The sequence below is a fragment of the Penicillium cosmopolitanum genome, assembly GCF_028827165.1.
Source record: "Penicillium cosmopolitanum strain IBT 29677 chromosome Unknown utg000008l:1.0-4398992.0:1.0-4402845.0, whole genome shotgun sequence".
NCBI lineage: Eukaryota > Fungi > Ascomycota > Eurotiomycetes > Eurotiales > Aspergillaceae > Penicillium > Penicillium cosmopolitanum.
In genome coordinates this window covers 198107-222391 of record NW_026622678.1, presented here as the reverse complement: position 1 = coordinate 222391, position 24285 = coordinate 198107, and the positions used below count along the sequence as shown (strand labels likewise).

General features: G+C 50.1%; 7 protein-coding genes across 7 annotated transcripts; 4 read left to right on the top strand and 3 right to left on the bottom strand.

Annotated features, from left to right (window-relative positions):
• Positions 1-26: 26 nt before the first annotated feature.
• N7509_006624 (uncharacterized protein) lies at positions 27-1573 on the top strand (the record flags this gene model as incomplete). Its single annotated transcript, XM_056631261.1, has 7 exons — positions 27-71; positions 147-177; positions 235-258; positions 328-566; positions 653-770; positions 844-1040; positions 1103-1573. 7 exons carry the CDS (start codon positions 27-29, stop codon positions 1571-1573), a joined length of 1125 nt encoding a protein of 374 aa, XP_056486812.1.
• Positions 1574-5251: 3678 nt separating this feature from the next.
• N7509_006623 (uncharacterized protein) lies at positions 5252-6994 on the top strand (the record flags this gene model as incomplete). Its single annotated transcript, XM_056631260.1, has 4 exons — positions 5252-5618; positions 5677-5792; positions 5869-5953; positions 6009-6994. 4 exons carry the CDS (start codon positions 5252-5254, stop codon positions 6992-6994), a joined length of 1554 nt encoding a protein of 517 aa, XP_056486811.1.
• A 654-nt stretch (positions 6995-7648) lies between these two features.
• Positions 7649-13036, bottom strand: N7509_006622 (DNA topoisomerase 2; the record flags this gene model as incomplete). Its single annotated transcript, XM_056631259.1, has 3 exons — positions 7649-12511; positions 12586-12891; positions 12953-13036. 3 exons carry the CDS (start codon positions 13034-13036, stop codon positions 7649-7651), a joined length of 5253 nt encoding a protein of 1750 aa, XP_056486810.1.
• A 2147-nt stretch (positions 13037-15183) lies between these two features.
• Positions 15184-18109, top strand: N7509_006621 (putative GTPase activating protein (Evi5); the record flags this gene model as incomplete). The annotated part of the gene is given in 5 exon segments (XM_056631258.1): positions 15184-15534; positions 15606-16219; positions 16285-16417; positions 16428-16642; positions 16720-18109. 5 exon segments carry the CDS (start codon positions 15184-15186, stop codon positions 18107-18109), a joined length of 2703 nt encoding a protein of 900 aa, XP_056486809.1.
• Positions 18110-18846: 737 nt separating this feature from the next.
• N7509_006620 (uncharacterized protein) lies at positions 18847-20109 on the bottom strand (the record flags this gene model as incomplete). Its single annotated transcript, XM_056631257.1, has 1 exon — positions 18847-20109. One exon carries the CDS (start codon positions 20107-20109, stop codon positions 18847-18849), a length of 1263 nt encoding a protein of 420 aa, XP_056486808.1.
• Positions 20110-20288: 179 nt separating this feature from the next.
• Positions 20289-22343, bottom strand: N7509_006619 (putative C6 transcription factor; the record flags this gene model as incomplete). The annotated part of the gene is made up of 1 exon (XM_056631256.1): positions 20289-22343. The coding sequence occupies one exon, from the start codon at positions 22341-22343 to the stop codon at positions 20289-20291; it is 2055 nt and encodes a 684-aa protein (XP_056486807.1).
• A 375-nt stretch (positions 22344-22718) lies between these two features.
• N7509_006618 (uncharacterized protein) lies at positions 22719-24186 on the top strand (the record flags this gene model as incomplete). The annotated part of the gene is made up of 4 exons (XM_056631255.1): positions 22719-22901; positions 22960-23146; positions 23233-23822; positions 23899-24186. 4 exons carry the CDS (start codon positions 22719-22721, stop codon positions 24184-24186), a joined length of 1248 nt encoding a protein of 415 aa, XP_056486806.1.
• Between the last annotated feature and the right edge of the window lie 99 nt (positions 24187-24285).

The window sequence follows — 24285 nt, the reverse complement described above, 5'->3', positions numbered from 1 at the left end:
TCAGATTCATCACATTTCCCAACACCATGGCCGATTCTGGTGATGTGAGCTACCCCAACACGGGTAGTAAGGTACGCCGAACTCACAACAGCCGACTCCTCCCGACTCGCCTGCAGATTCATGCTAACCACTCCTGTTTCCTGCAGTATTATTCAATCTCCTTCCCTCTCGCTTCCCGTCGATCTCCATTCAGAACGTTCAAATCCCACTAACCCTGGATTTTCTCCGCTTCAGGCATTCGTGATACTGTCACCAAGGGTAATGACCCCATGAGAAAGGGGGGCTTTTCTTAGCGCGTTACAGTTGTCTGACGTGCTTTTGTTCTAGGCCCCGTTGTCGATAGCGTCAAGTCCGAAGCCTCCAAGACCAGCGGAGAGCTTCGCGACCTCAAGAACTCGCGTGTCACCCCCCTCCACCACTACCGAAAATGGCCAGCCTTTGACCCGTACGTTCCGGCCAAGCTCCCACAACACCCCCCCCACAGAGAGGGCAACCGAATAAAAACCATCAGACATGTAACTGACCCTTGCGCAGACTACCACTCCCTGCTGTACAGCCTTTTGAGCGTGAGTCTGGACCCGAATCTACCTTGTGTTGTGGTCCCGTGGGGGGGATTGCGCCTGGCTCGCTTCTAACCTCCTCTTGCATATAGTGGGAGCAACCCCGCGCGACCGCTGTGTCTTACGCCAGTGTCATCGGATTCATCTTCGCCGCTCGTTACCTGCCCCTCCTCCGCTGGGCCTTCAAGTTTCTGTACATGTCGTTGGGATGTGAGTTGGTCGCGTGACCGGGTGGTGTGATCCCACGGGGAACCTTGAGCCGTCCGCTAACAAAGTACCCCAGTGACTGCCGCCGTCGAAGTCGCTGGCCTTGTGATCCTTAAGCAGGGCATCGCCAGCTCATTCCGCCCCCGTCGCTACTATACCATCCCCAAGGAAACCCACGAGGCCGTGCTCGAGGACATCTCCCAGCTCTTCGACTTCTTCCTGATTGAGTTCCAGCGTATTCTGTTCGCCGAGAATGTCGTTCACACCATTGCTGTATGTCAATGCCAAACTTTCCCTCTGGACAGACAAAAAGGAAGTGTTCTAACAAGCTGTAGGCTTTCACCGCTACCTTCACTGGCTACTGGCTGATCCGCTTCGTTCCGATCTGGGGACTCGCCGTGATCTCCGTAACCACCGCCTACTTCGGCCCTCTTGTGTACATCAGCAACCGTGAGATCATCGATGAGCAGATCGCAAACCTCCAGGCCATCATCAGCTCCCAGACCAACCAGCTGAAGGACCTGGCTGGCGAGCACACCTCCCACGCTACCGGTCTGATGAAGCAATATGTTGGTGACTACAGCTCCAAGGCCCAGGAGTACATTGGCCGTCGCTCTGCCTCTCCCGAGGCAACCAAGACCAAGCTCGTCTCTCCGATTGTCAAGGGCGATGCCAACCCCGAGCCCATCATCAAGACTGAGGACTTCCCGGAAGCTCCCAAGGTTGAGCCCGTTTCCGAGCCTATTTCTCATCCCGTTGAGTCGGTTGAGAAGGAGGAGGAGCGCGAGCCTCTTCTGGCGGTTTAAAGTTGCCCCTTGGCGATCCGGGTGTCTTGTAAGACGCTAGGGCTTTGACGATTGCCCACGATTATCTGTCGATGATTCGATGAGAACACGAACGGCATATACCGTATCATCTCTCAGCGAATTCTGTTTTACGGCTCGCGGGATTGTTTGCGGGGCTCTCCATATCATTTGTCTGGTCACATTTTGGACTGTATATTGGGCCCTTCGATCCGCGATCCTAGCACCGATGACGAACACTATGTGGAACGCTCGGGTGATGAAATAATTTTCATGTCTCTTGCGATTCTTTTATTCACATCACCTACACATTCTTCTCTTGCTTGTCCATTCTGCCTTCTACCTACCCCCTTCTTTACTTTACCTTTACCTTCACCTTCATCACCGCATTTGTTTATTCTTCTCGGGTCCATATTGTTTTAATGCAATTGTCCTAAAATAATCTCATGAATTTGACGTTTCTTCACTCCCCCCATCATAGTTCCAACTCCCGGGCCGTTTCTGCAGTCTTCCGGTCCTCGAGCCCCCCATCGGGAATCCATCTCTCCTACGTACGACTCTTGCCATGCAGCGCAGCTGATCTAGAAGGCTGACGGAAGCTACCTAGATCTTATCTGCAGGAGCTTCGACTCGACCGTAACAAGATTGCCATTGTTCATTACGGGCCGTGCAGGGCAGAGTAGATGGGCCTCGCTCGCGCACAAGTTGGTAATGCCTCGCTCTCCTGCATGCGTAACAAGCCCCGCCCGTACGAGGGCCGTTGCGTTTCATCTTGGACGACTAGCCCTAGCCATCCAGGCCCCAACTCTCCGCATCTTGATTTGGGCTGACTGTAGCGCACTTGTTTCTTCCATACTACTATACATTTCTTCTTCAGCGTGGCTATGGGCGCGGAGGTCTTTGCACCGTGACATTGTGGTAAATTGGATGTATTTTATCTTCCCCGGATCTCGGTCTGAGCTTAGTCGTACAGGTATCTTCTCTAGTGAGTCTAGGTTTGACGGTAGTCTGCCCAATGTTGTCGGGATGTTGAGGCGGATGTTGCGTGTATGGGTGGGCACCGAGAGAATAGTCTCAAATTCAGAATGTCGACGAGATGAAGCTATGTATTGAAGTTCAGCAGTAACTATGATGTTAGCTATTCGACGTCGAGTCTCGAGGGTAAATGGAAATCGAGACCGGTGTTGTTTCGTTTGCTTATGCAGGACTAGTCAATTGACGATTCGAAACAAGTGGACATGCGGTGCCTACAGGGCCCCAGAAAAGAAAATTCCGATATACAACCTCTCCCTTTGAATATTTCGAAAATTCTGTCAGAATAACAGAGTTAAATGAATGCTGGAAGAGCTCGAACCTAAGGATTTACAGCCAGTTGAAACCGACAGCCTCCCTTCATCCCCCTTTTCCAGAACCCCGAGAAACAGTCAAGCCTCACATCGAGGAGCACGTAGTATCAAACATACCGCTCTTTGAGAGACCAATAGTATCATGGTTGATCAACTGGCTGTCTTAGACATTAAAATCGCAGCCTTTTCTTCTAGACTTTCCTTAGTCTCAGACTCGTACGGTTGGGCTTCTGGCTGACTCTTGCGTATATACCCCCCCCAAGACAAGACCGTTTTGCTGGTCGTAATAAGTATCGTATTATTGTAAGTTCTTTTTTCTGAAATTTCCTGATTCGGTCATGTAGCCTCGACTTGATCATTAGATTGTGATGTATCCCAACGGTCGACGCCTGTACCGTTGATGCTGTACTCCCGAATGCGGATCTGCCCCATGCTTATTAGTCGAAAGGTATGCCCCTGTACCTGCTCGGAACTTATCCAGCCCGCATGATGAAAGTGGGTACAATGGGGAAGCTTTGAAGAACGGACCGGAGGGAAAGTCAATGTGGCATACTGGGATATGACACCAACTAATGCCCGGACTAGGAACGGTCAACAGGGAAAAAAAGTTGATTTTTCCAACAGCCACCAACGTGTCGGATTTCTGCAGAGAAGCATGCATGGAAATTTCTTTGGAATTTCCTCCTTGAGGCTCTGAACCGATCCACCTTTTTACGATGCGGCCTAAACATAGACTGAAAGAGCGGTCTCGTCGGGTGCGATCATGATTATGGCTTGCTACCGAGACAACGCGAGAGCTGAGACGCAACTTCCTAGACACGGCTACAGCTGCGGCTCATGGAAATGAAAGGGGCCTTTGAGGCATGTATCTGTGAGAGGACGATGTGATCCGCATGAGTCAACTCTTTAACAAAGGTCCCAGCGCTGTAAGTGTAAGCGTCCTCACCTCCCTTCCCTTTGGATCCGGTCAGAAGTTTATCTTCTACTTGCAGCATTACTTTGTCCAAGACAACTTCCCGGCCGTAGAGGGATTCGCCAGCGGAGCCTGCAACTGTCCGTCATACAAGGAATAAGTTTCCCTGCAGCTTGCCGAGGTCTCAGACCTCTTTGATGTCCGTCTCATCGAGCCACCATGCGGCGGCCAATCCACTGATTGGTTACGAGGTTTCCCCCCTAGTAAATTCTCCGGCTGTAGTAGAATTTTGGTTCTCCAGTAGTGTCTCGCGTCGATAAAGATGATCTGATGGGACAGAGGCTCGATCAAGGTTCTATCATACCGGTTGTATTCCCAAACACAAAAAGAAAAACGGGTCCGGGAGAGGTTGGCGCCATTGTAGACAAGCAGCTAGAAGAGCGGTTAGGACTAGGGTTTGTTATGGCCACTCTCTTTTGCTTATATCATGTGCAGACTACCGCAACGGTCTGTTTGCATGCATATAAATACATAGAGGTGAGAATTAGGCGGTGGAAAAGTATGATGCTCCTTCTGTTCCAAAGAGCAGTAGTGCAGGATATCCACATGGTACCAGACAAGGTCCCATGGGCACTTCGTGCTTTGGGCTTCCAGGTCTTGGGTACCCACATCTGCGGTAGTGAAACCAGCGAGGCCTCGAAGCTTGGAGACACGGGTTTCATTCTAGAGCACTCACTCATGCCCACCCCTCTCATCCAGGTGCATCAATGGTGGAGATCGATGACAGCATGTACACAGCATAGCGGTCAGTCCAGAGTCGAAGATCTTCGATGGAGGGGGAGTAGACCCCCAAGCCGACGAGGAGAGACAAACATATCCACTCCCAGTGAACCTGTCCGACTTGAATAGCCCTCGTGATGCTCTCAAGATATCGGTGAGGTGATCGCCCAAGGACGAAAAGGCATTCCAGATACGCTACTCCCGAGTGTACTATACACCGCTAGGCGGCATTTGCCCCTTCCCTGCTTTTCTTGCTCTCTCATCTTCTCGACAACGCATCGCGTGTCTCGTTTCATCAAAAATCTGGATCAATACAGAGACAATAATTTGCTCACAAGGTCAAACAAGGACTGTAATCACCCTCGTTAAAGATACGGGACAAACCTGGAGACAAAGGCGAAGGAGGCGATATCAAACCGGGGCTGTGCCTTGCGGAGGCATCCAGTGTGTCTTTCGTAGGCCTTCTGGAAAACGCCTTTTGTTCTACATCATTTGTCATTTGCCATTTACATTCATCCTCCTCCCCCTCTATTTCCCTTCTCTTCCATCTGACTCTGAATTGATTCAACTTTGAGTCCCTCCTTCCCCGAATCTTTTCTTTTCTCTACCCTTCTCACCCTCGCTTGAATCTCTTCTTCATCAATGGCATCGATCAAGTCTCTCTTGAATCCGGCCCCCAAATTTCCCGTGCATACCCCTCCTGGATTTGGTGCTCGATACACCTTCCCTAACATAAGCATGGCAAGAAGTCTACATCCGGGGCGCCACAAGATCCCAGTGAAATACAAAATCCCCAAAGATGCTCCCATTTTTAAGCCAAATGACCCACAAGGCGAGATTCGCTATCCTCCCTGTGAAGACCGTCCCGATCCAATTGCTGAGGAGCATCGACGATTGGAACTATTTCCCATGGAGCCGGATGCGAATATTGGAAAATATCCTCGAACTATTCCTTATAGAAGCGAGAAAAAGTCCTTCGAAGAGAAGACGGGTCGCAGTAAATTTGAGGGTACGTATTTCTCAATTTAGCCGTTGATTTTCTATGCTAATCAAGTGTCTGCACTCAGTGTATCAGTACACATTCCGATACGGGGACTCAGGAGAGAGCTGGATTATGATGTGGGATTATAACATCGGACTCGTTCGAATCACCCACCTATTTAAAGCACTAGGTTATACAAAGGTATGTTCTTCTATTTTCTGCATGAAGGGGATAATTAGTAGTATAAAACTGTCAGTCTTTAACAGCTCGGCTCTAGACAACCCCAGCCAAAGCTCTTGCTCAGAATCCCGGACTACGCGACATCTGCCACAGCATCACTGGAGGAGCAATCGCAGCCCAAGGTACTTAAATCCCTTTCCCAGACACTGTACGGCACCAGGTTAACCCGTATTACAGGATATTGGATGCCCTTCGAGGCCGCCCGAGCACTAGCAGCCAGATTCTGCTATCCCATCCGCTATGCCCTAACCCCAATGTTCGGCACGGAATTTCCAAGCATGTGTCTAGAAAAAGGACACGAAAACTTCGGCAACATGGTCTTAGATCAGAGCGTGATAGAACGCGCCACCAGAACAGCGCACTATTACCGCTCTCTTGAAATTTCCGGAGACGCCCTGGCTGGCACAGAGAGCACGAGTACTTGTGCTTCCTCCTCGGCCTCTTCTGCTTCTCCAGTATGGAGAGCTGAAATGCCCATCTGCCCGCCAGCCCTCCTGGACGAAGACAGATCTCGCGCGTACAAATTACCTCGGCGTAATTATGCTGATAGTATTGCAAGTACGCACGGCTCGTCATCTGAACCATACTGCATGTCCCCTTCGAGTCCGGGTCCGGGTCCGGGCCCTAACTGCTTCACGCCTGTTAATGTCCCTCGATCACATGCTTCTTCACATATTTCTCCGACAGAGGCCTTTCTTTCGCGTGCGGCGAGTTCGAGTTTAGGTTCAGACCTAAAGAGCCTCCAGGGTCATAGCTATGCTGATAGCGAGCTTGATATGGCGGTTTCGTCAGCGAGCCAGGAACGATATTCTCCCCAAGCCCCGAAATTCTCTCCGGTCAATAAGAGAATCAACCGTATGATTGAGAAGTCCTCGGCGGCGGGAAAATACGACGATTCCGATACAGATGGTACGAGTGACTCGGTTGAAATCGACTCCGTCGATGACGAGCAGGATGAAGACTGGCGCGAGCTCGAATCACCCTCCTCGATTGGAAGCGGTGCTGTCTCGGACACAGAGAAACCCAAGAGATCCCCCCCCGCGCTCTGCAAATGCCAAAGCGAGGACCATCCATTCCCCGCCTGTTTCGAAGCATTTCGCACAGGAGGTCAAGGCTGCGCATGCTTTGATTCATTTGCATATGCAGGAGGCCACGGGCGGTGATGAGGACGAGGACGAGGACGGGGATGTGGCGATGCCTGATGGGTCTTCTTCTGATATGTGTCGTCTTAGGCGTGTTTTGGACCAGGGTGATGGCGGGCGGAAAAGACGCCGTGCATCTGTGTAGAGCACCTGGCCGGACCATGTGTATCAACACGAGGACGAGGGCGAGGACGTGTGTCCAGCATGCCTGGGGGTTGTTTAAATTTGCTGGAGTTTTTTGCATGGAATGGACGGTGGCTCTAGACTGGTTTGGCGTTTGGGGGTGATATGGGTGGATTCTGGCGTTTTTCTATGTTCATAGTGAAGGGGATCGTGTAATTCTCGCTTCATAGCTTACCTCGGTGAATGGACTTTGGTTTCAGTACAAGGATCAAGTTACGACGATAGCGTGCAGCAGCAGACAGCGGGCATTCTATCCCTAGTACTACTAGAGCGTCGAGGTATCATACGTATAATTTTTCTCTTATGTATTTCGATCTGGTTCAAATATGCAGAATAGTATTGTAAACGCATCTTGATAAACGCCGGCTCTGCCTATCATCAACTAAAAAAGACATGTATGAAGGAAAGGTAAAAGAGCTAAGAAAATAATGGGTAAAGATCAGAATCGGTCTCAAGGAAAAATCACTCCAACACACAACAACAATTACTTGCTTAATCGCTCTCATCATCGTCGAAGTCATCTTCCGACTCCTCTTCACTCTCGTCGTCCTCAATGACATAACTCTTCTTGGCCTGCGCTGCACCACGACGGGCAGGTCGGGCGGCGGCGCCTCGTCTAGGGGCGACCGGCTCGTCATCTTCAGAGTCATCATTCGCTTTGCCGGCAGGCGAATCCAAGATGTCGTTGGCCATGGCGTCGATGTCATCTTCTGAGTAATCATCCGTCACCTTCTTCGTGTTCTTGGCCTGTTTCGAAGCGTAAGCCTTGGCCGCTGGCGACAAGGCCACAGGGGCGTCAACCTTCTTTGCACGGCCACGGGCTGGGACCGCCTTTGGAGCGGTCTTTGCAGCTGCAGCCTTGGGAGCGGCCTTAGCCTTGGGGGCAGCCTTGGCCCTGGGAGCAGGCTTGACCGGCTCTTCTTCTTCCTCCTCCTCATCGTCTTCAATTCTGGAGAAATCCTTAGGCTTGATCTGCAGCGAGCGTCGAGGAGACTTCGAAGGAATGAGCTTGGTGTAATCCGTCTCGTCTGGATCGAATTCGCTGACCTTGGAGGGCGACTTCGATGGGGACATGGCACCACTAGCCTTCAGACTTGCACTGCTTCCGGCACGAGAACGCTCTGAGAAGAGTTGGCGGGGCTCCGAGTCAGCACCACCGATTCCCTTGACCATCTGGCTAACGTCTCCAAGCATGTCTTCCCCATCACTCTCCAAGTCACTGGGGGCAGAATATTTGACTGGCTTGCGAGAGCGACTTCCAGCAGCAGGCTTTGCAGCTTCGCTCTTGGCGATTTCGAGGAAATCGTCATCCGATCCGTCGTCGACAGGCTGCTTTGCCTTTGGTTTGGCTGCTGCGCGTTTGGCCGCGGGCTTGGGCTTTGGGGCAGGCTCAGCTTCAGGCTCAGCTTCGGCCTCGCTGTTACTGTCGATCTCGAAAGGATCAGGCTCAGCCTTGGCCTTGGGTGCCCGCTTAGCCGCAGGCTTGGGCTTTGGCGCAGGTTTGGCCTCAGGCTCACTGTCGATATCGAAAATATCCGGCTCGGCCTTTGGTTGGGCTGATGCGCGAGAAGGAGCTTCATCGATATCCATCAAGTCGTCGCCGTTTTCCTCTTCCTTGGGTTTTGGCTTGGGCTTCGCAGCAGCGCGACTCTTCTTGGGCATTACTTCCATTTCAAAATCGTCGTCGGAATCAGCGGCCCCATCTCCCGATGGTGTTGGTTTGTCTTCTGGCTTGGAATTGAGGAAGTTAGCGAGACTGTTGGTCGGCTTAGCTTTTTTAGCTGCAGCTGCCTTCTTGGATTTAGGGGCAGCGAAGTCCTCATCATCAGGGTCATCACCAGTCGCCGCAGCCTTGCGCTTGCGGGAGGCTGGAGCACGGCCCGAGCCCGTCATAAGCTTGGAAGAGGCACGGCGATCCATGTTGCGGACTTTGCGGATACGACGATCTTCATCTTCGAGTTGGAAGCGCCATTCGTTGATGAACTCATCGAGATCATGTCTCCAGATGTCCTCCTTGGAAAGCTTGATCAAAGCATCGATTTCGGTTTCCTTGTCGCCAATCTGACGACGAAGCTTCTCAACACGTTCCTGGGTCAAAGACCATAGAGCCATGCCGAGCAGGTAATCGTAAGAGCTTGACAAGACTTCAACGTCGGCGTCGGCGTCTTCTTCGCCCTCTTCAACAACGGCTTCGTCTTCGCCCATCTTGACAGCATCCGCCACCTTGGCGAATGCCTTGAAGCCCTTCTCCTTTAACTCGTTGACTAGGGCGGACTTCTTCTTCTTGGAAATGACCAGCTTTCCGTCGATGATCATCTGAACAAAGCGAGCCTGATTACTCAACTTCTCAAGATCTTTTTGAAGCTCGCTCAGCTGGTGCTGCTTGCGGCGCTCATAGAACTTGAGGCGAAGATGGTAGAACTCCTTAAGAATATCATCCACGCTGGCGTACTTGGTGATACGACCCTCGGGGTCAAAGGCGACCATATTGCTGGTGGCGATGCTCTTGGTGAGCTTGAACTTGTCTTCTAAGCCATCGGACAAGGCGGACTTCAAGTTCTTTTCGTCTAGTTGAATCACAAAGTGAACCTTGTCGTGGGTGTTGTAATCCTTGTAGTCCTTGATGAAGGAAGGCACCTTGTCAGCCTTAATGATATCTTCGAGTTTGTCCTTAAAGTCCTGAGTCCAGGTGCGGATGGGCAACTCGGTAATTTCAACTTCTTTATCGCCAGTTTCCTTGATGATACCACTGAATTTCCATCGATCGCCGCCCATATCCACGACCTCACCCGTGAAGCCACGGAACCAAGGCTGCATCGGCTGGGTTGGCTCGCCATCCATCAAGCGTCGCAAGTTGCTCACCACATCCTCGGGGTTGTAGTTGGGAATGGATGAACTCCAACCGGTTCCAATACCATCGGTACCATTGATCAAAAGCATCGGTACCACGGGCATGTAGACCTCGGGCTCGATTTTCTTGCCATCGTCTTCGTTGTATTTCAGTAGCGGCTCGTCGGCAGTATGGAACACTTTGCGGGCAAAGGGCGAGAGACGAGTGTAAATGTAACGAGCACTGGCACAGTCGCTACCTCCCTGAAGTCGACTACCGAAGTTACCGCTAGGTTCAAGGCAGTTGATATTGTTGGAGCCAACGAAGGTCTGCGCCAGACCGACAATGGTTTGTTGAAGGGAGGTTTCACCGTGTTGATAGGCTGTCATTCCTGAAACAAGACCAGCCAGCTCAACGACCTTCATATCCTTCTTCAGATTACGGCGGAAACAAGCATAAAGGACCTTGCGTTGACCGGGCTTGAGACCATCGACGACCGATGGAATGGAACGCTGGTTATCTGCCATACTGAACAGAATGAGTTCCTTGTTGATGAAATCAGTGTATGAGATCTTAGACGCCGAGTGATCCAGGTATGTGCCCGGCTTGAACTGGCGTAGCCACTCCTTACGTTCGTCGGCCTTCTTCTTCGAGAAAGCGAGCTCAATGAGCTCAGCCTCGTTGTCCTGCATGGTGTGGAACTCCTTGAGATGGCGATCAAGATCGCGGAAGTAGATCTGGGCGTCCGTTGTCGAGCTGGTTCCTAGACCCTTGTAGTACTTGTGGTCCCAACCACGTTCTCCCCTGTGGGTTTCAAGCCAATCCTCATACTCGGGCATGGTGAAGAACGATCGTGATTTTGTGGGGTTCTTTGGATCTCCTTTCCACACCTTGATGATGGGGGTGATGAACTCGATCAGGAACTCGGGGATCTTGAGAAGACTGGGGAATTGTGCTTGGAGGAAGTTGATGAGTAACCCCTTAATGTGACTACCGTCGTGATCCTGATCCGTCATGATCATGAGGTGGCCGTATCGAAGACCCTTGGTCTCTGTGTATTCTTTTTTGTGCTGCAAGCCAATGAAGTTCTTAATGTTCTGGATCTCGGCGTTCTTGGAGATCTGGTCAAACGACGCATCGCGAACATTAAGCAGCTTTCCACGAAGTGGGAAGACGCCGAAAAGATCGGGACCGACAACAGCACGACCAGCCATAGCCAAACCTTTGGCGGAATCACCCTCAGTCAGAATCAAGGTACAGTGGTGACCGTCTCGAGTGCCTGCCTTGTTGGCTTCCACGAGCTTGGGGTTGTTCATGCGGGTACGACGGCCGCCATCGCTTTTCTTCAAGATTTGATCCGCCTTTTGAGCAGCGAAATGCAGGATGTTGGTCATCACCTCAGTCTTCAAAATTTTCTTGTAAAAATCTTCTTCCAGAATACACTTGCTACCGAATTGGCTTGCCTTTGTGGTCAATTGCTCCTTTGTCTGGGAGGTAAAGGCCGGGTTGACGATCGAAGCATTGACGAAAATGAAGATATGGTTACGGATTTGGGCCGCCTTCAACGTGGCACCGGTCTTGTTCTTCTTCTTCACCTGATCAGCCAGTCGGTTACAGATTTGATCAGCGATGTAATTGACGTGAGTTCCACCGGAGGTAGTAGCAATGGAATTGACGAATGATACTTGTTGGAAAGCGCCATCCGAAACGGAGAAACCAATCTCCCATCGAGGATCGGGGTTACAGGTGAGAATTTCATCCTTGGGAGCCGGACCGTCGTCTCCGCGCTCACGGCGAATGGCTTTGGTGTACATCTGCATGTATGACTTAAAGTTGCGAATGGGAACACGTATTTTGTTCAGCTTGACAGTGACACCCGCCGTACCAGCCAAATCATAGACACGGCGCTTCACGAGCGCCTCGAAATCATCGTCAATGCCTTCCATGCCGAACTTGGCAAAATCTGGCTTGAAGGTGACCATTGTGTAGTCATCACCCTTGCTGACATCGGTGATCTTTGCCTTGCCCATCTTGCTCATGTTATCTGTCCAGGTTTGTTTGTACTTCTTCTTCTGGTTTGAGTCTTGGGTTTCCAAGGTGAACTCGGTAGAGAAGACGTTACAAAGCTTGGCACCGTAACCGTTTCGACCACCAGTCACTTTTTTCTGGGTATCATCGTAGTTTGAGGATGTGAGCAAGTTTCCGAAAATCAGTTCCGGTACGAAGATCTTCTCCTTGGAGTGAATCTCGATGGGAATACCACGTCCGTTGTTCCAGACACTGATTTCGCCCTTTTCGCGGTCAATGGTGACGCGGATTTCGTTCATGCTTTTGTCATTGTGCTTGTTATCGGCGGCGTTGACAACGATCTCGTCGAAGATCTTGTACAGGCCGGGGACGAAGGTCACATTGCGAAATTCCATGGACTCGGTCTCCGAGTTGAAGACCCACATTTGTTGTTGGGTAGCCTCAATGGAGCCAATGTATGTGTCGGGACGTTTGATGATGTGTTCGAGTTGTGTCAACTAAGACCGGATCAAGGTTAGTAACAACACTCCAGTCAAGCTCTTCTGGTTTCAATGTTGTGTGTGTAACTCACCTTTTGGTATTTATCACCATTGTTACCTGTTGGGGGATCGGGAGCCCCATCTCCATGAGACTCATTCTCCACGTCTGCGAGAGGCTTGGAGCCGGCACGCTTGGTGGCAGCGGGCTTTTTCGCCTTGGGAGGGGTATGGGAGAGCGAGTCGTCGTCGGACATTTGCACGTCAGAAACTTCATCTTCACTGTCGACCTTGGCCTTCTTCTTCGGGGCGGCCTTGGCCTTGGTCGCAGTTAGGGTAGTTTGCTTCTTCGCCGCCGGTTTGGCGACGGCCTTCTTGGGAGCTGCTTTCGCCTTGGGCTTCTGTATTGCAGAGTGTTAGTACACGAGGGATTGGTTCGACGCGCAAGGGGAATATGCATACAGGCGCAGGCTCAGGGACAAAATCGGAGCTGGCAGCATCGCTCTCGACATCAAAGATATCGTCATCCATGACCGAGTCGTCCATGGTGATGATGGGAGGGCCGGGAGCTGAAAAGCCGACGGAATCGGGATCAGACCGGTAGAGAAACGAATGACGGGGGCAATCAGGTCGGTAAAGGTGTAAAGTTACGCGACAGATTGACCAAAGCCCAACATGCTCTGTCAGGAGGGGGTAAAGGGGAGAAGATGGGAGGAATGTGTAGTCGTTCTGGTTCTGTTGCTATTTTCCGTTTGGCGCCCCCCGATGAAACGCGCCTGCTCAGTCGGGCGGTGAGTGTTGTGGCCACTCGGAGGGTCGGATCATCAATCTTCCCTCGTTCACCGCTTTCGCCCCGCTGTACGAGTAAACAAACAAACAAAGGCGCGTCATCTTGGAGAAGACCAGCCAAAGGTGATATTAAGAGATACAACTGAGGCTAACAGGTACTAACAGATATATATACTAACATACGTATATAACTGTCCTCTAATATATAGTAAATAACTTAAGAGTGACCTGTGCACTATATAGTGGCCAAGACCTACTATCTACCTAGCACCCAGGTACAACTACAATACTTTATATATTTATAGCAGTTCCCTAGTGATAAGAGTAGTCGTTAGTCACACTCCAGGGCTGCCATCAATACACCTGAGCATACACCAATTATTGGATCCTTATTTATCTTCGACATCTGCTACGTCACCCACTCACTTTTCTCTGATGTGCTGGGCTTAGGCTTGCACTTTTATGTGTACTTGTAGTACATAGGCGGGGCTGGCAAGAATTGCCAGTGAGTGAGTGTGTGAGAGTACTGCCCAGGCGCACTGTATTCCAGCCTCACCCTTGCATGGTTTTCGGAAATTACTCCCGAGGTCTGTACTCAACTGGGCACCAAGTATGACAAAGTAACCATGGAATAGACACCAGAGAATGCATTTTATGTTCAGTATTGGACACAGAGTATATGAATTGCAATCCTCCTTCCAGCCCTGGAGGCCTTTGATTAGGGCATACTAGTGCCACGGTCTTCTAGAAGCTGTTCTCGAGTCCAAATCTCCACTAGCTCGGAGGATAATCACCCTGACGGCTGGGCCAGTGCAGATCCACCAAGAAACTTGAATCCCCAGGTGGGAAAGGGCATTGACAGCGGCCCCTCAGAAAACTGGATACGCCGTCCAGCGCGGTTCATGACTGAACGAATGCATTGATAGGAACTCCGGAGTTCCCTGTCTGATATTCTCTATACTCCGTGCCAGCCTCCAAATCTCCAGCACACACTCCCCCCCTTTTCTTGAACAAGATGAAACAGGGTGGTTAGGGGGGGTGTCACACAGTTTCATACCGAACATTAGAGCCCCACCAATGAAAAACCGGGAAGTATATTTAAGACCAATAAGATACAGAATAAATGACAAAACCACACGTAACGTAATATGATTACCCCAGCAGCCTGGGCACACCTCCAATATTGAACCAATATGGTTCAATATTGGAGGCTGTACGGAATACTCCGTACATATACTTCTAAGGTTGGTACCTGCAGGTCATGAATGACATGCTGCAATTACAAATTGGGCTGGAATAATGGATTCATACTTGAAACATCGTGTCTGGCCGTGTCGAGTACATAGATAAGAGTGGTGAAGGTGAAGGCAGGAACTGTGACCGGGGAGGACCTGGTCAGGTTCATATTGTGTAGAATACTAGAATTGAGGAATAGCCAAGACAGTAGAGTACTCGCACATACTCCGTACATATGTACTCTGCTCCATAATTTTAGCCAAACAGTCGGTGTATGAGATCGACGAGGGGCGAGACTGCAGGAGGGGGAAGCTAGTCAAGGGAAAGGGGGGGGGGCTAGTCAAAATAGTCCCATCCACCGTTTCTCTCCTGACTGTGGACTGTCCTGAATTGTCTTGACTGTCCTCCCTTTTCCTTCGCCTTCTTCCTCAACTATATGGTGCTGGATCACCTCAAGGTATGCTTCATCCAAAACTTGCCTCCAACTTGCCCCGGATCTTGTTGTGCTGCTGCACTGCCCGTACCTGAGCTAATCCTAAAACTCCCCCACAGAAATGAAGCTGGCCTTGCATATCCCCTCAATCGTCCTATCATCTTCCTACCGAGTCTAATCGACCCGTGTCGACGATCCTTTTACTCCCCTCTCCCATCCCCCCGTGTGTCGCATTATGGAGAGTTCCGAACTCCCCTCCCCGGCGCCGCATGCTCCCAACCACGATTCCATGGTTACTGTCGCCCTCTCTGATAACCAATCGAGCTCCGAACACACTCAACCAGAGTGGTGCAACCTGGATATTCCTTCAACCCCGGTGAACACCACTCACCAAGGCGAGTCGTTCGGTCCGATGGCCCTGCAGGATGCCGCAAAGATAACCCCAGTCCCTGTCTCCGAGCCCTCGACCCCAACGGCAACGAGAGATCAGGACCATGTCCATGTCGAGGAGACCGACAATGAGGTGGACTGGGCAAATCTAGAGAAGACCGAAGAGAAAGAACCACGAGGAGAAGGTTCAGATGATGTAGGTGACAAGGAGAACTTGAGGTTTTGTTTGAACGGTCGCTGACATTCTTCCCCCCCTTCTTTTCACAGTCAACGGCTCTATTACTCGCTCGTCTCGAACAAGAAAACAATGCTCTGGCCACGAACCCTAAATCCGGCCTGTCCAACAATGTCCCCCAATCGCCCCGACACCAGCGGCAATCCCGCTCGCAGTCGCTCATTCAGATCAAACGGTTGATAAATGACCCAGCGCGATCAGAATTGCGATACTCGCAGCTGTCCCCACCGCCGATGACGGAGTTGGAATTCTGGGCGGCACTGGTGGCAGACTACCCACAAACTGCGCAGCGATTGCCGACTTTGACCTCGAATAAGATACAGGGGGGTGTCCCGCCGCCACTCCGAGGGGTTGTGTGGCCCAGTTTGGCTGGAGCCCGTGATCCTACCTTGATCGATGAGTTTCAGCGACTTTCGGGTGAAAGTAGCCCCTACGATGGGCTGATTGGAAAGGATATTGGCCGCAGCTTTCCAAATGTTGAAATGTTCCGGGACCCCAATGGTGAAGGCCAGCAAATGTTGGCCCGAGTACTGAGATGCTTCAGTCTTTATGATGCCAAGATTGGTTATTGTCAAGGCCTTGGTTTTGTTGTCGGACCCTTGCTCATGCACATGTCGGATGCGGAGGCTTTCTGTGTGCTTGTCCGGTAAGATTGCAATGATTCCCTCCAGCTTAGATGCTATGCTGATGACAATGCTTACTACTTTCCAGATTGATGGACCATTACAACCTTCGAATGTGCTATTTACCTGATCTTTCGGGTCTGCATCTCCATGTGTATCAATTCCAGAACCTCCTGGCACGACACCGTCCAGCTCTATTTGATCACTTGGAGTCATTAAATGTCGAGCCAGTCTATGTCTCTCCAATGGTTCCTCTCATTCTTCGCTGTCGCCTGTCCATTGCCCATGCTTCTTCGTATTTACGATGTTATTTTCCTGGAAGGAGCCTGCGAGACTTTGATGCGGGTTGCTCTTTCCCTCATGCAGCGCAACGAGAAGAGAATCTTGGCGTGCAGCGAATTCGAAGACGTCATGCAACTTCTTCTGTCGCGCAGTCTCTGGGATACGTGAGTAGAGTTCTTCTTCTCCTCCTTCTCCTTCTCGACGCGTCTACGCTCGCGTACTAACAAATCTTCTTCTTTAGATACGCGTTCAATGCAGATGACCTGGTCAATGACTTTGTTTCTCTAACTTCACTGGTCACAAAGGAAAGCCTCCAGGCCTTGGAAGCCAGTTATAACCAATCCCAGGGTGTTCCAACTGGCATCTCTTTCCCTCAAATGCAGGCCACGGCATCTCGTTTCTTGGGCCGCCTCTGGGCCGGCTCCGGTTCTCATACCTCGATGAAATCTCTCAACCCTAATTCGAGCCCTTCGCGGCCTGTGAGCACAATCCGTCGATCCACCTCGAAACAAAGCATGACTTCCACGCTGAATTCGGTCGAAACAACGTCCGACGCAAGCACTGCCCCGACGGAATTGTCAACTACTACGGTAGGCACGGATAAAACACGCGTCAAATCCAACATGTCTGCTCAGCACAAGGATCGCGACCTCCACACCCAGATCGAAGATCTTCTGATGGCCCTGAGCGATCTTCAACGTCAGCATGCTGATCTAACACGCGATTTGCAACAAGAAAGAGAGGACCGAGAGGAGGATAACGCTTTGTCCAAAGAAATGCTCCGCCACCTCCGAGAACTGCCCAATGAGAATCAACCCGAAGAGCTGGTCTCCAAAGCCCAAGCCCGCTTCTCATCCGACGAGCCGAAACAAACGTCGATCACCCAAACGAAGCACCAGCTACATGATGACATGACCCGATGGAAGGAGATGCATGAGGTAGAAGCCAGTCGTTGCTTGGATCTCACGCGACGAATGGACGACTTTGAGCAGGAGAATTCATCATTGAAAGATCAGCTTCGTGAAGCTCGCGGTCGGATCCAGGATGGCTACCGCGATCGGCAGCGATTGGAGCGAATGAACCAGGAGCTTCGATCTCACAAGACACCGAGTCTCAAGACATTTAATGCAGAATCATCAACACCTCCCGAGACGACTACCTCTCCGACCGAATCTAACGAAACTGCGTCACCAAACGGTCTCCGACAATTGAGATTGGTGCGCACCAACTCGCAGAAGAGCCCAACAACGTTCAACAAGCGCTCCAGCAGTCTGGGTCTCCAAAGTGTATTGGCAACGGAGAATCACAAACCTGCTGCCGAAGAAACTCTCCTACTGGAACTTGTCAATGCCAAAACTGCAGAAGCGGTTGCCAAACAAGAACTGGAAGAAGTCAAAGGCAAGATGGATGCTCTGCGAAAGATGATCAGCGCACCTCATTCTAATCCTGCCGCCAACCTCGAGAATCGGCATTCATTCATCGGCCGTTCGCCCTCTCGAGCAAGTATGACAAAGGCTCCTACCGAACCGATCAAGACACCTGGAACCTCGAGCAATGTTGGTGCTGGTGGTGGAGGGTTCTTTAGCGGATGGGGTCGACGGGCTGCCACGAGCAACGAATCTCCTTCATGAATCTGAATGCGACTGCGAATTTGAGTCTGTTTGAGCGCGATTTTTCTGTAATATTATCTTTCGTTGAGGTGGATGACTTGCTTTCGTCTCACATGTGAAATATGTTGGTGTTGAGCGGCCGTGTCAATATCTTTCTTACCACTAGGATTATCAATACTGTTTGTTTGAGTCGCTGTTCATGATGATATTTGAGCTTCAACTCAACTTTATGCAAAACTTCGGAATTTCATTTGAATTCAAGGTATAATGGCTGCCCAGATGATGATAAAATATGCTTAGAGCTCCGTTACTCCGGTCTCTATCTAATATGTATGCTGCCAGTGGGGATTATAACACATGATTACTACTACGTGCTGTGGCACCAGCCTGCCCGAATGGCCTATTGGGTAAGTCAAATAAACACAACCATCTGAAAAATCAACACTAACTTGTTCCAAATCCGAAGTATGATTCGCCTTTTGGGGGTAAAAATTCCATCAGTGTTAACATTGAGTGATTGGGCGAGGTCCCACTTCGGGCCTTCAACTTGATATCTTTTTTGGCGGTGGCAGGGGAGATACTACGGCAACGACAGAGCATCAACTGTCACCAGATAGTGGAAAATTAAGTAGTCCTTTGAAAGTCAGGGGAGTACCAATACAAGTTGAAATTTTAAACAGGGTTTTCCCCCTCGAACAATGAGGATATTGGTGGGAGTAAAGTACAAAGACAATTCATAGTGAAAACAATTCCCATGATCAAGCGGCCCATTTGTACTCAGGCAGATTGAAATCATCAGCGTGGGCAGAGGCGCCGCCAAAGAGCTTGTGCATCAACGTTGGCAGATTACTCCAGCAGATGAAAGCGAATATATTGTTCCGGAGCCAAATTCCCCAGGCACTTTGAGGCCCCATGATTGCAGGCACTAAAAGTGGGACCTTTTGCATCTCATCAATCAGTGGTCGCATCTGCTGTGCATAACCTTTCAACCCGGCTGCCACATCGTGGGGATGTTTGCCTGTTTCTCCAGCCAGAACATAAGCGCCTGCGAGGGCAAGACTGGTTCCCGTGCCAGTAGGACCAGAGGCATATCCAGCGTCACCAACCATGACGAATCTTCTGCTGTGTAATGTCGGGAGTTTGACTTGAACCATCTCGCTGCCGTATAAGTCGTCGCTTACTATCATGTTCCGGATGATTTCTTCAGATTTCCAGCCAGCTCCTTTGAAATACTGCGCCACATACTTCTTTAATGCCTCGGGGCCGAGTTTGTTGGCTTCACGGAAGGCTTGGACGGCGTCGGGTCCATTTTTAGGATTGATGCCCATCATCGCGGCACGATTGATGCCAGTTGTGTCAGGTCCGATGGCGAAAAATCGTCCACCAGGGGCACTATGTGCTTGGGCAATTTGACTTCCGCTCAGAAGATCTTCCTGGGTGGTGAAATATACGACCCAGGAGTTCATCGGTGTGATATGGTCTTTGACATCGCAGCCAAGACCTATAGCACGAGTTCTTGATGTAGCGCCGTCACAAGCGACGACAAGATCAAATTCCGAAGCCGGAAGCCCGTTCATGAACTCGACTCTTGCCGGCCCATCCTCTTGCTTTTGGTGGATCGATGCAACTTGCTCGCCGAAGACATATTTGACATTTGAGTGATCCTTGGTCAAGTCGAAGATGATCCGCGAGAGGTCACCCCGGAGGACCTCATATTCAGAGACTAGCGACTGTTGTTTAGAGTCCCCAGAAGGCTTAATGGTTCCATATGGTTGACCATCTTCGCGCACAAGGCTGATACCCCCAACCGGCACAAGGCTGGCCCGCACAGCGTCTTCCATTCCAGGTATTTTTCGCATTACCGATACACCAGCTGTGCGAATGTCGACATTCTGACCACCGGTTCGCAATTGTGGAAATCGTTCGATAACTGTGACTTTCGCGCCAATCTTCGCAAACCAGTAAGCTGCTGTTGGTCCGGCAACAGATGCCCCGACGACGAGAATTTTCAAATTGGACATGATAGTAGTGTTAGGCCCGGAGAATATGATCCTATGCCCTATGCATTCAAACAGATTATATACTGACTGGCGGACAAGTTCACCCGAGGAGGTAAGATCGCTGATTGGCCAATCCCTCGGTGTCGGACATTAGCTCGGGCATAAAGTACCCGAGATCTAAACCAATCACATCGAGGTATTCAACCTTGAATTTGATGATTTTGGATGATTTTGTCCCAGGAAACCCAGTCATCAACATCAAATTCAAAATCGGTGCTCATTGTGAAGCCCATAATATCGGCTTCCATTGGTGAAGTCTCTGCCGTCTCACTCTGGAATTGATTGTGCCGTGTCCCCTTTTTATCTTGTAGATGGCGAAGAGTCCGAATGAATGCTGGCTCTGCAGCGACATTATCTGACTGAGAGGAGTCCCAGCCCTTGAGGGTCAACCTTCGAAGTCCCACATACAAAGCTTCTCTGCCGTCAAAAAGCTCTCCATGGTTTTTGTACAGCTCCGCGACGCTGTTCCAGGCAGTTTCCGTCTCTTGAATAGTAAGCAAGTCGCGGCTTTTTGATAAAACTGTTAGAATAAAGATGAATGCCTCTCGTGTACCCCACAAAAAGAAAGGTCGGATGTGCCATTGAAATCTGCTGATGCCGCTGTGAGCATGGACAGCTGCATCGATACCCAAAGTTTTCTGTGCCAGATGAAACGCCTCCTTTCTCTCTTCGTCCGTTGCGCTCGGCTCCCTGATCCGAGGTAGTCGGACCCTGAGCCTCATAGCAGTCAGCCCCGACCGAGCAAGTCCAATCGTGAGGAAATGCAGTGGATCAATAACATCGCAGTATCGTATAAACTTCTCCTCCACCTCGTTTTCTGCGGCGCTAATAAGTCTTTCCGCCTCATTATAGTCTGAAAATCCCCAGGGCGCAGCGCCGTTGATTGGATTTCCCGCCCGACTCAGATTCTTACCCAGATATGCGCGCGACAAACAAAAAATCATATCTGTGGCGCCTTTTTGCTCGGTTGGAGGTTTGATCATCCCAGGCCAAATTTGGTCATCATTGATATTAAGGGGAGGCTGAGTATCCCAGGAAACGGGCAAGCCCATAAACTCGGTACCAACAGATTGGCCTGCTCTAAAGTCGAGCGGGAATACTTGACAGAAAAGTCGTCGTCGCATTTCAACCTCGAAAGGAGGTAGCCCGAGTTTATCTCCGTCCTGGTGAAGTCCAATTCGTTGTCCTATGCGGGATGCGATACCGGTCAAGATCCAGTAGGTATGCGGGTCATATGAGTGGCGGGCGGGCAGTAAGAAAAGAAAAAAAGCTTGGAGGACCGAGAATTCAGTTGTTCGTAAGAAAGACGCGTTCACAAGGGCTTGTCTTGCAGCATGGTGGTACTGCTGCATGATTGCACTGCGCTTCGATTTAAGATAATTTGCACAGGCTTCCTCTGACATAGAAAATACTGCGACATAGTAGATCGCAAATAAGAGACATTCCTCGGTTTTTGAGGCTGTTTCAGGGTGTTGCGACGCCAGGTCCACCATATGAGTTGTTGACGGAATGTGTAGGACTTTGCAGATGGGCTCCACGTTCTCACCATATCTTTTCCACATGACCATAGCATTTGCATGGGTTGGGTGATATTGGGTGAGAGTTTGATGTCCCGGGCCTCCAAGGAGCGTACCGATCAATGGGTCTGAGTATGAGGTGGAAATTCTCGACATGAGAGTCACTTCATCTTCTTCGTCCTCGTCAGAGATGTTGTGGATCTCATCATCTGGGAGAGTGTACCAGGTGTGACTATCGACGTATCGCGATTTGCCTCGAACAGTCAGGAGTTTACCCGTTCTTGAGGCTCTTAGCTGGTGGCTAGGATGGACAGGTTGAGCTGATTCGGAGGGCGTGTGTCCAGTAGAGGCTGGGGTCTCAGCATCCAATAGTCCATTCTCTTGAAGTATGCGCTCATATCGAGCGAGCTTTTCCAGCGCCTCATCAGTGACTTTTCTTTTGCGTGATCGCGGCTGGGTTATTGTCTGGTAAATGCACTCAAACCCGCCCTTGCGGCATCTGGAGCAAATGGGCGCCACCTTGTCGCATTTGACTTTGCGTTTAGCGCAAGTCTGACAAGCCTGCGGCATTGGTGTCAGAGAAGCATTTCCATAACCTAAGCCCCGGGCACCATTTGCAGTCGAAGCTGGGGCAATGGGTATTAGTCCGTTTCCGCTTCGACACACAATATCAGCCATCGGAATAATTCGGGAAGGAGAAGGATGGCTGGTTGGTGGTGTTACCCTCAAATGGAATGGGTTTTGGGTGAGGTCGAAATCAGGGATGACTAATCGTGGTTTTACATGATTCAAGACTCTTGTACTTCTTCCACATCCACATCTTCATCGTTTTACTGCGGGGGGAGTCGGCAGCTCCACTTTCCCTTCTCCAGGCGGGGTCAAATTAACAAGACGCCCACCGTGGGGATTTCCCCAGAACGGATCTGCTGACCGTGGGGGCAGCATTTATCACAGAAATGTTTTATGTAGCGGGGTTGTTCCGGATGTAAATAGCTCTGCCTCCTTGGTTTTGCTCCGAGTCTCTTTCCACATCTCATTCAAGTTCTTCTCAAAATGGGTTCAACTGCTATACTCACCGAAAATGATGTTACGATCACAGGTTTCGAAGTCATTGATTTGAGATTTCCAACAAGCCTAGATGGTGTCGGCTCAGATGCTATGCATGTGGGAACAAATGGGTCCCACCCATACATCCGATTGAAGACCAACCAGGATGACCTGATAGGAGAAGGGATTGTAAGCTGAAGCAAACCTCTTTCCACAGAATTCATTCTTATATCCTTGTTATCTCTAGGCGTTTAGCAATGGAAGAGGAAGTGAATTGATTTGTACGACACTTGAAATTTTCGCGAAAAGAGTTGTTGGGAAGTCCATGCACGTTTTGACCCGCAATATGGGTAAAACATGGAGATATATGGTATCTGATTCGCAATACCGATGGGTTGGGCCCGAAAAGAGTATTACTCATCTTGCTGTGGCAGGTGTGTTGAATGCTGTTTGGGATCTTTGGGGAAAATCCTTGCCAAACCCGTATGGAAAATCGTTTGTGATATGAAACCGGAACAAGTTGTGAATTGTATCGACTTCCGATATATCACTGACGTGATTACGCCGGAAGAAAGCATTGAGCTTTTAAAGCGGACACAAAAAGACAAGGGTTCTCGCTTGCAGGAGGCATTGGAGAACACGGCTGTTCCCGCTTATACTACATCCGCTGGCTGGCTAGCATTCTCGGGCGACAAAATGCGGAAAGTGTTGAAAGAAACCATTGAAGCTGGATATGACACTTTCAAGTTCAAGGTCGGGACCAACATTGAATCGGACAGAGAAAGACTCTCAGCTGTCAGAGATGTGCTAGGATACGATAAAGGTTACCAAATTATGATTGATGCGAATCAAGTTTGGAGTGTGCCGGAGGCCATCGAGTATATGAAGCACCTGGTCGAATTCAAACCCGTCTTTATCGAGGAACCTACAAACCCCGATGATGTACTTGGTCATGCCACAATCAGAAAGGCTCTGAAACCTTACGGAGTTGGCGTGGCAACAGGCGAAGCGGCCCAAAACCGCGTTACATTCAAGCAGCTTCTTCAAGCAGAAGCCACAGATGTTTGTCAAATTGATGCAGTGCGACTTGGTAGTGTCAATGAGTGTTTGGTATGTTGTGGAAAACCTGGTACTTCTTCGAAGGAGTTGTCTTCAGAAAAATTAATATTAACTCGATGAAATATAGGCTGTTATGATTATGGCACTGAAGTTCAATGTCCCATGTGTTCCTCATAATGGGGCAATGGGACTAACAGAACTGACCTCTCATTTGAGTACCATTGATTATGTTGCAATTAGTGGGCGAAAATCCATGCTGGAATTTGCGGACAGTCACCGGGAAAGCTTGCGTCATCCTTCAAAGATCGAAAATGCGCACTATGTTACGCCCCTTGACCCAGGGTATTCGACGGGTTATACCGATGAGGCCTTGGAAAAAGTACACCTACCCAAGAGGAAGCTTCTGGGCAAGTGATGTTGGATTGAAAATCATTGATCAACCTACTGGTGGTGAGCTGTAGCTTAAAACAAGCTTAGATATCTTCTAAGGTACCATCCGAGAGCTTTATTTAGA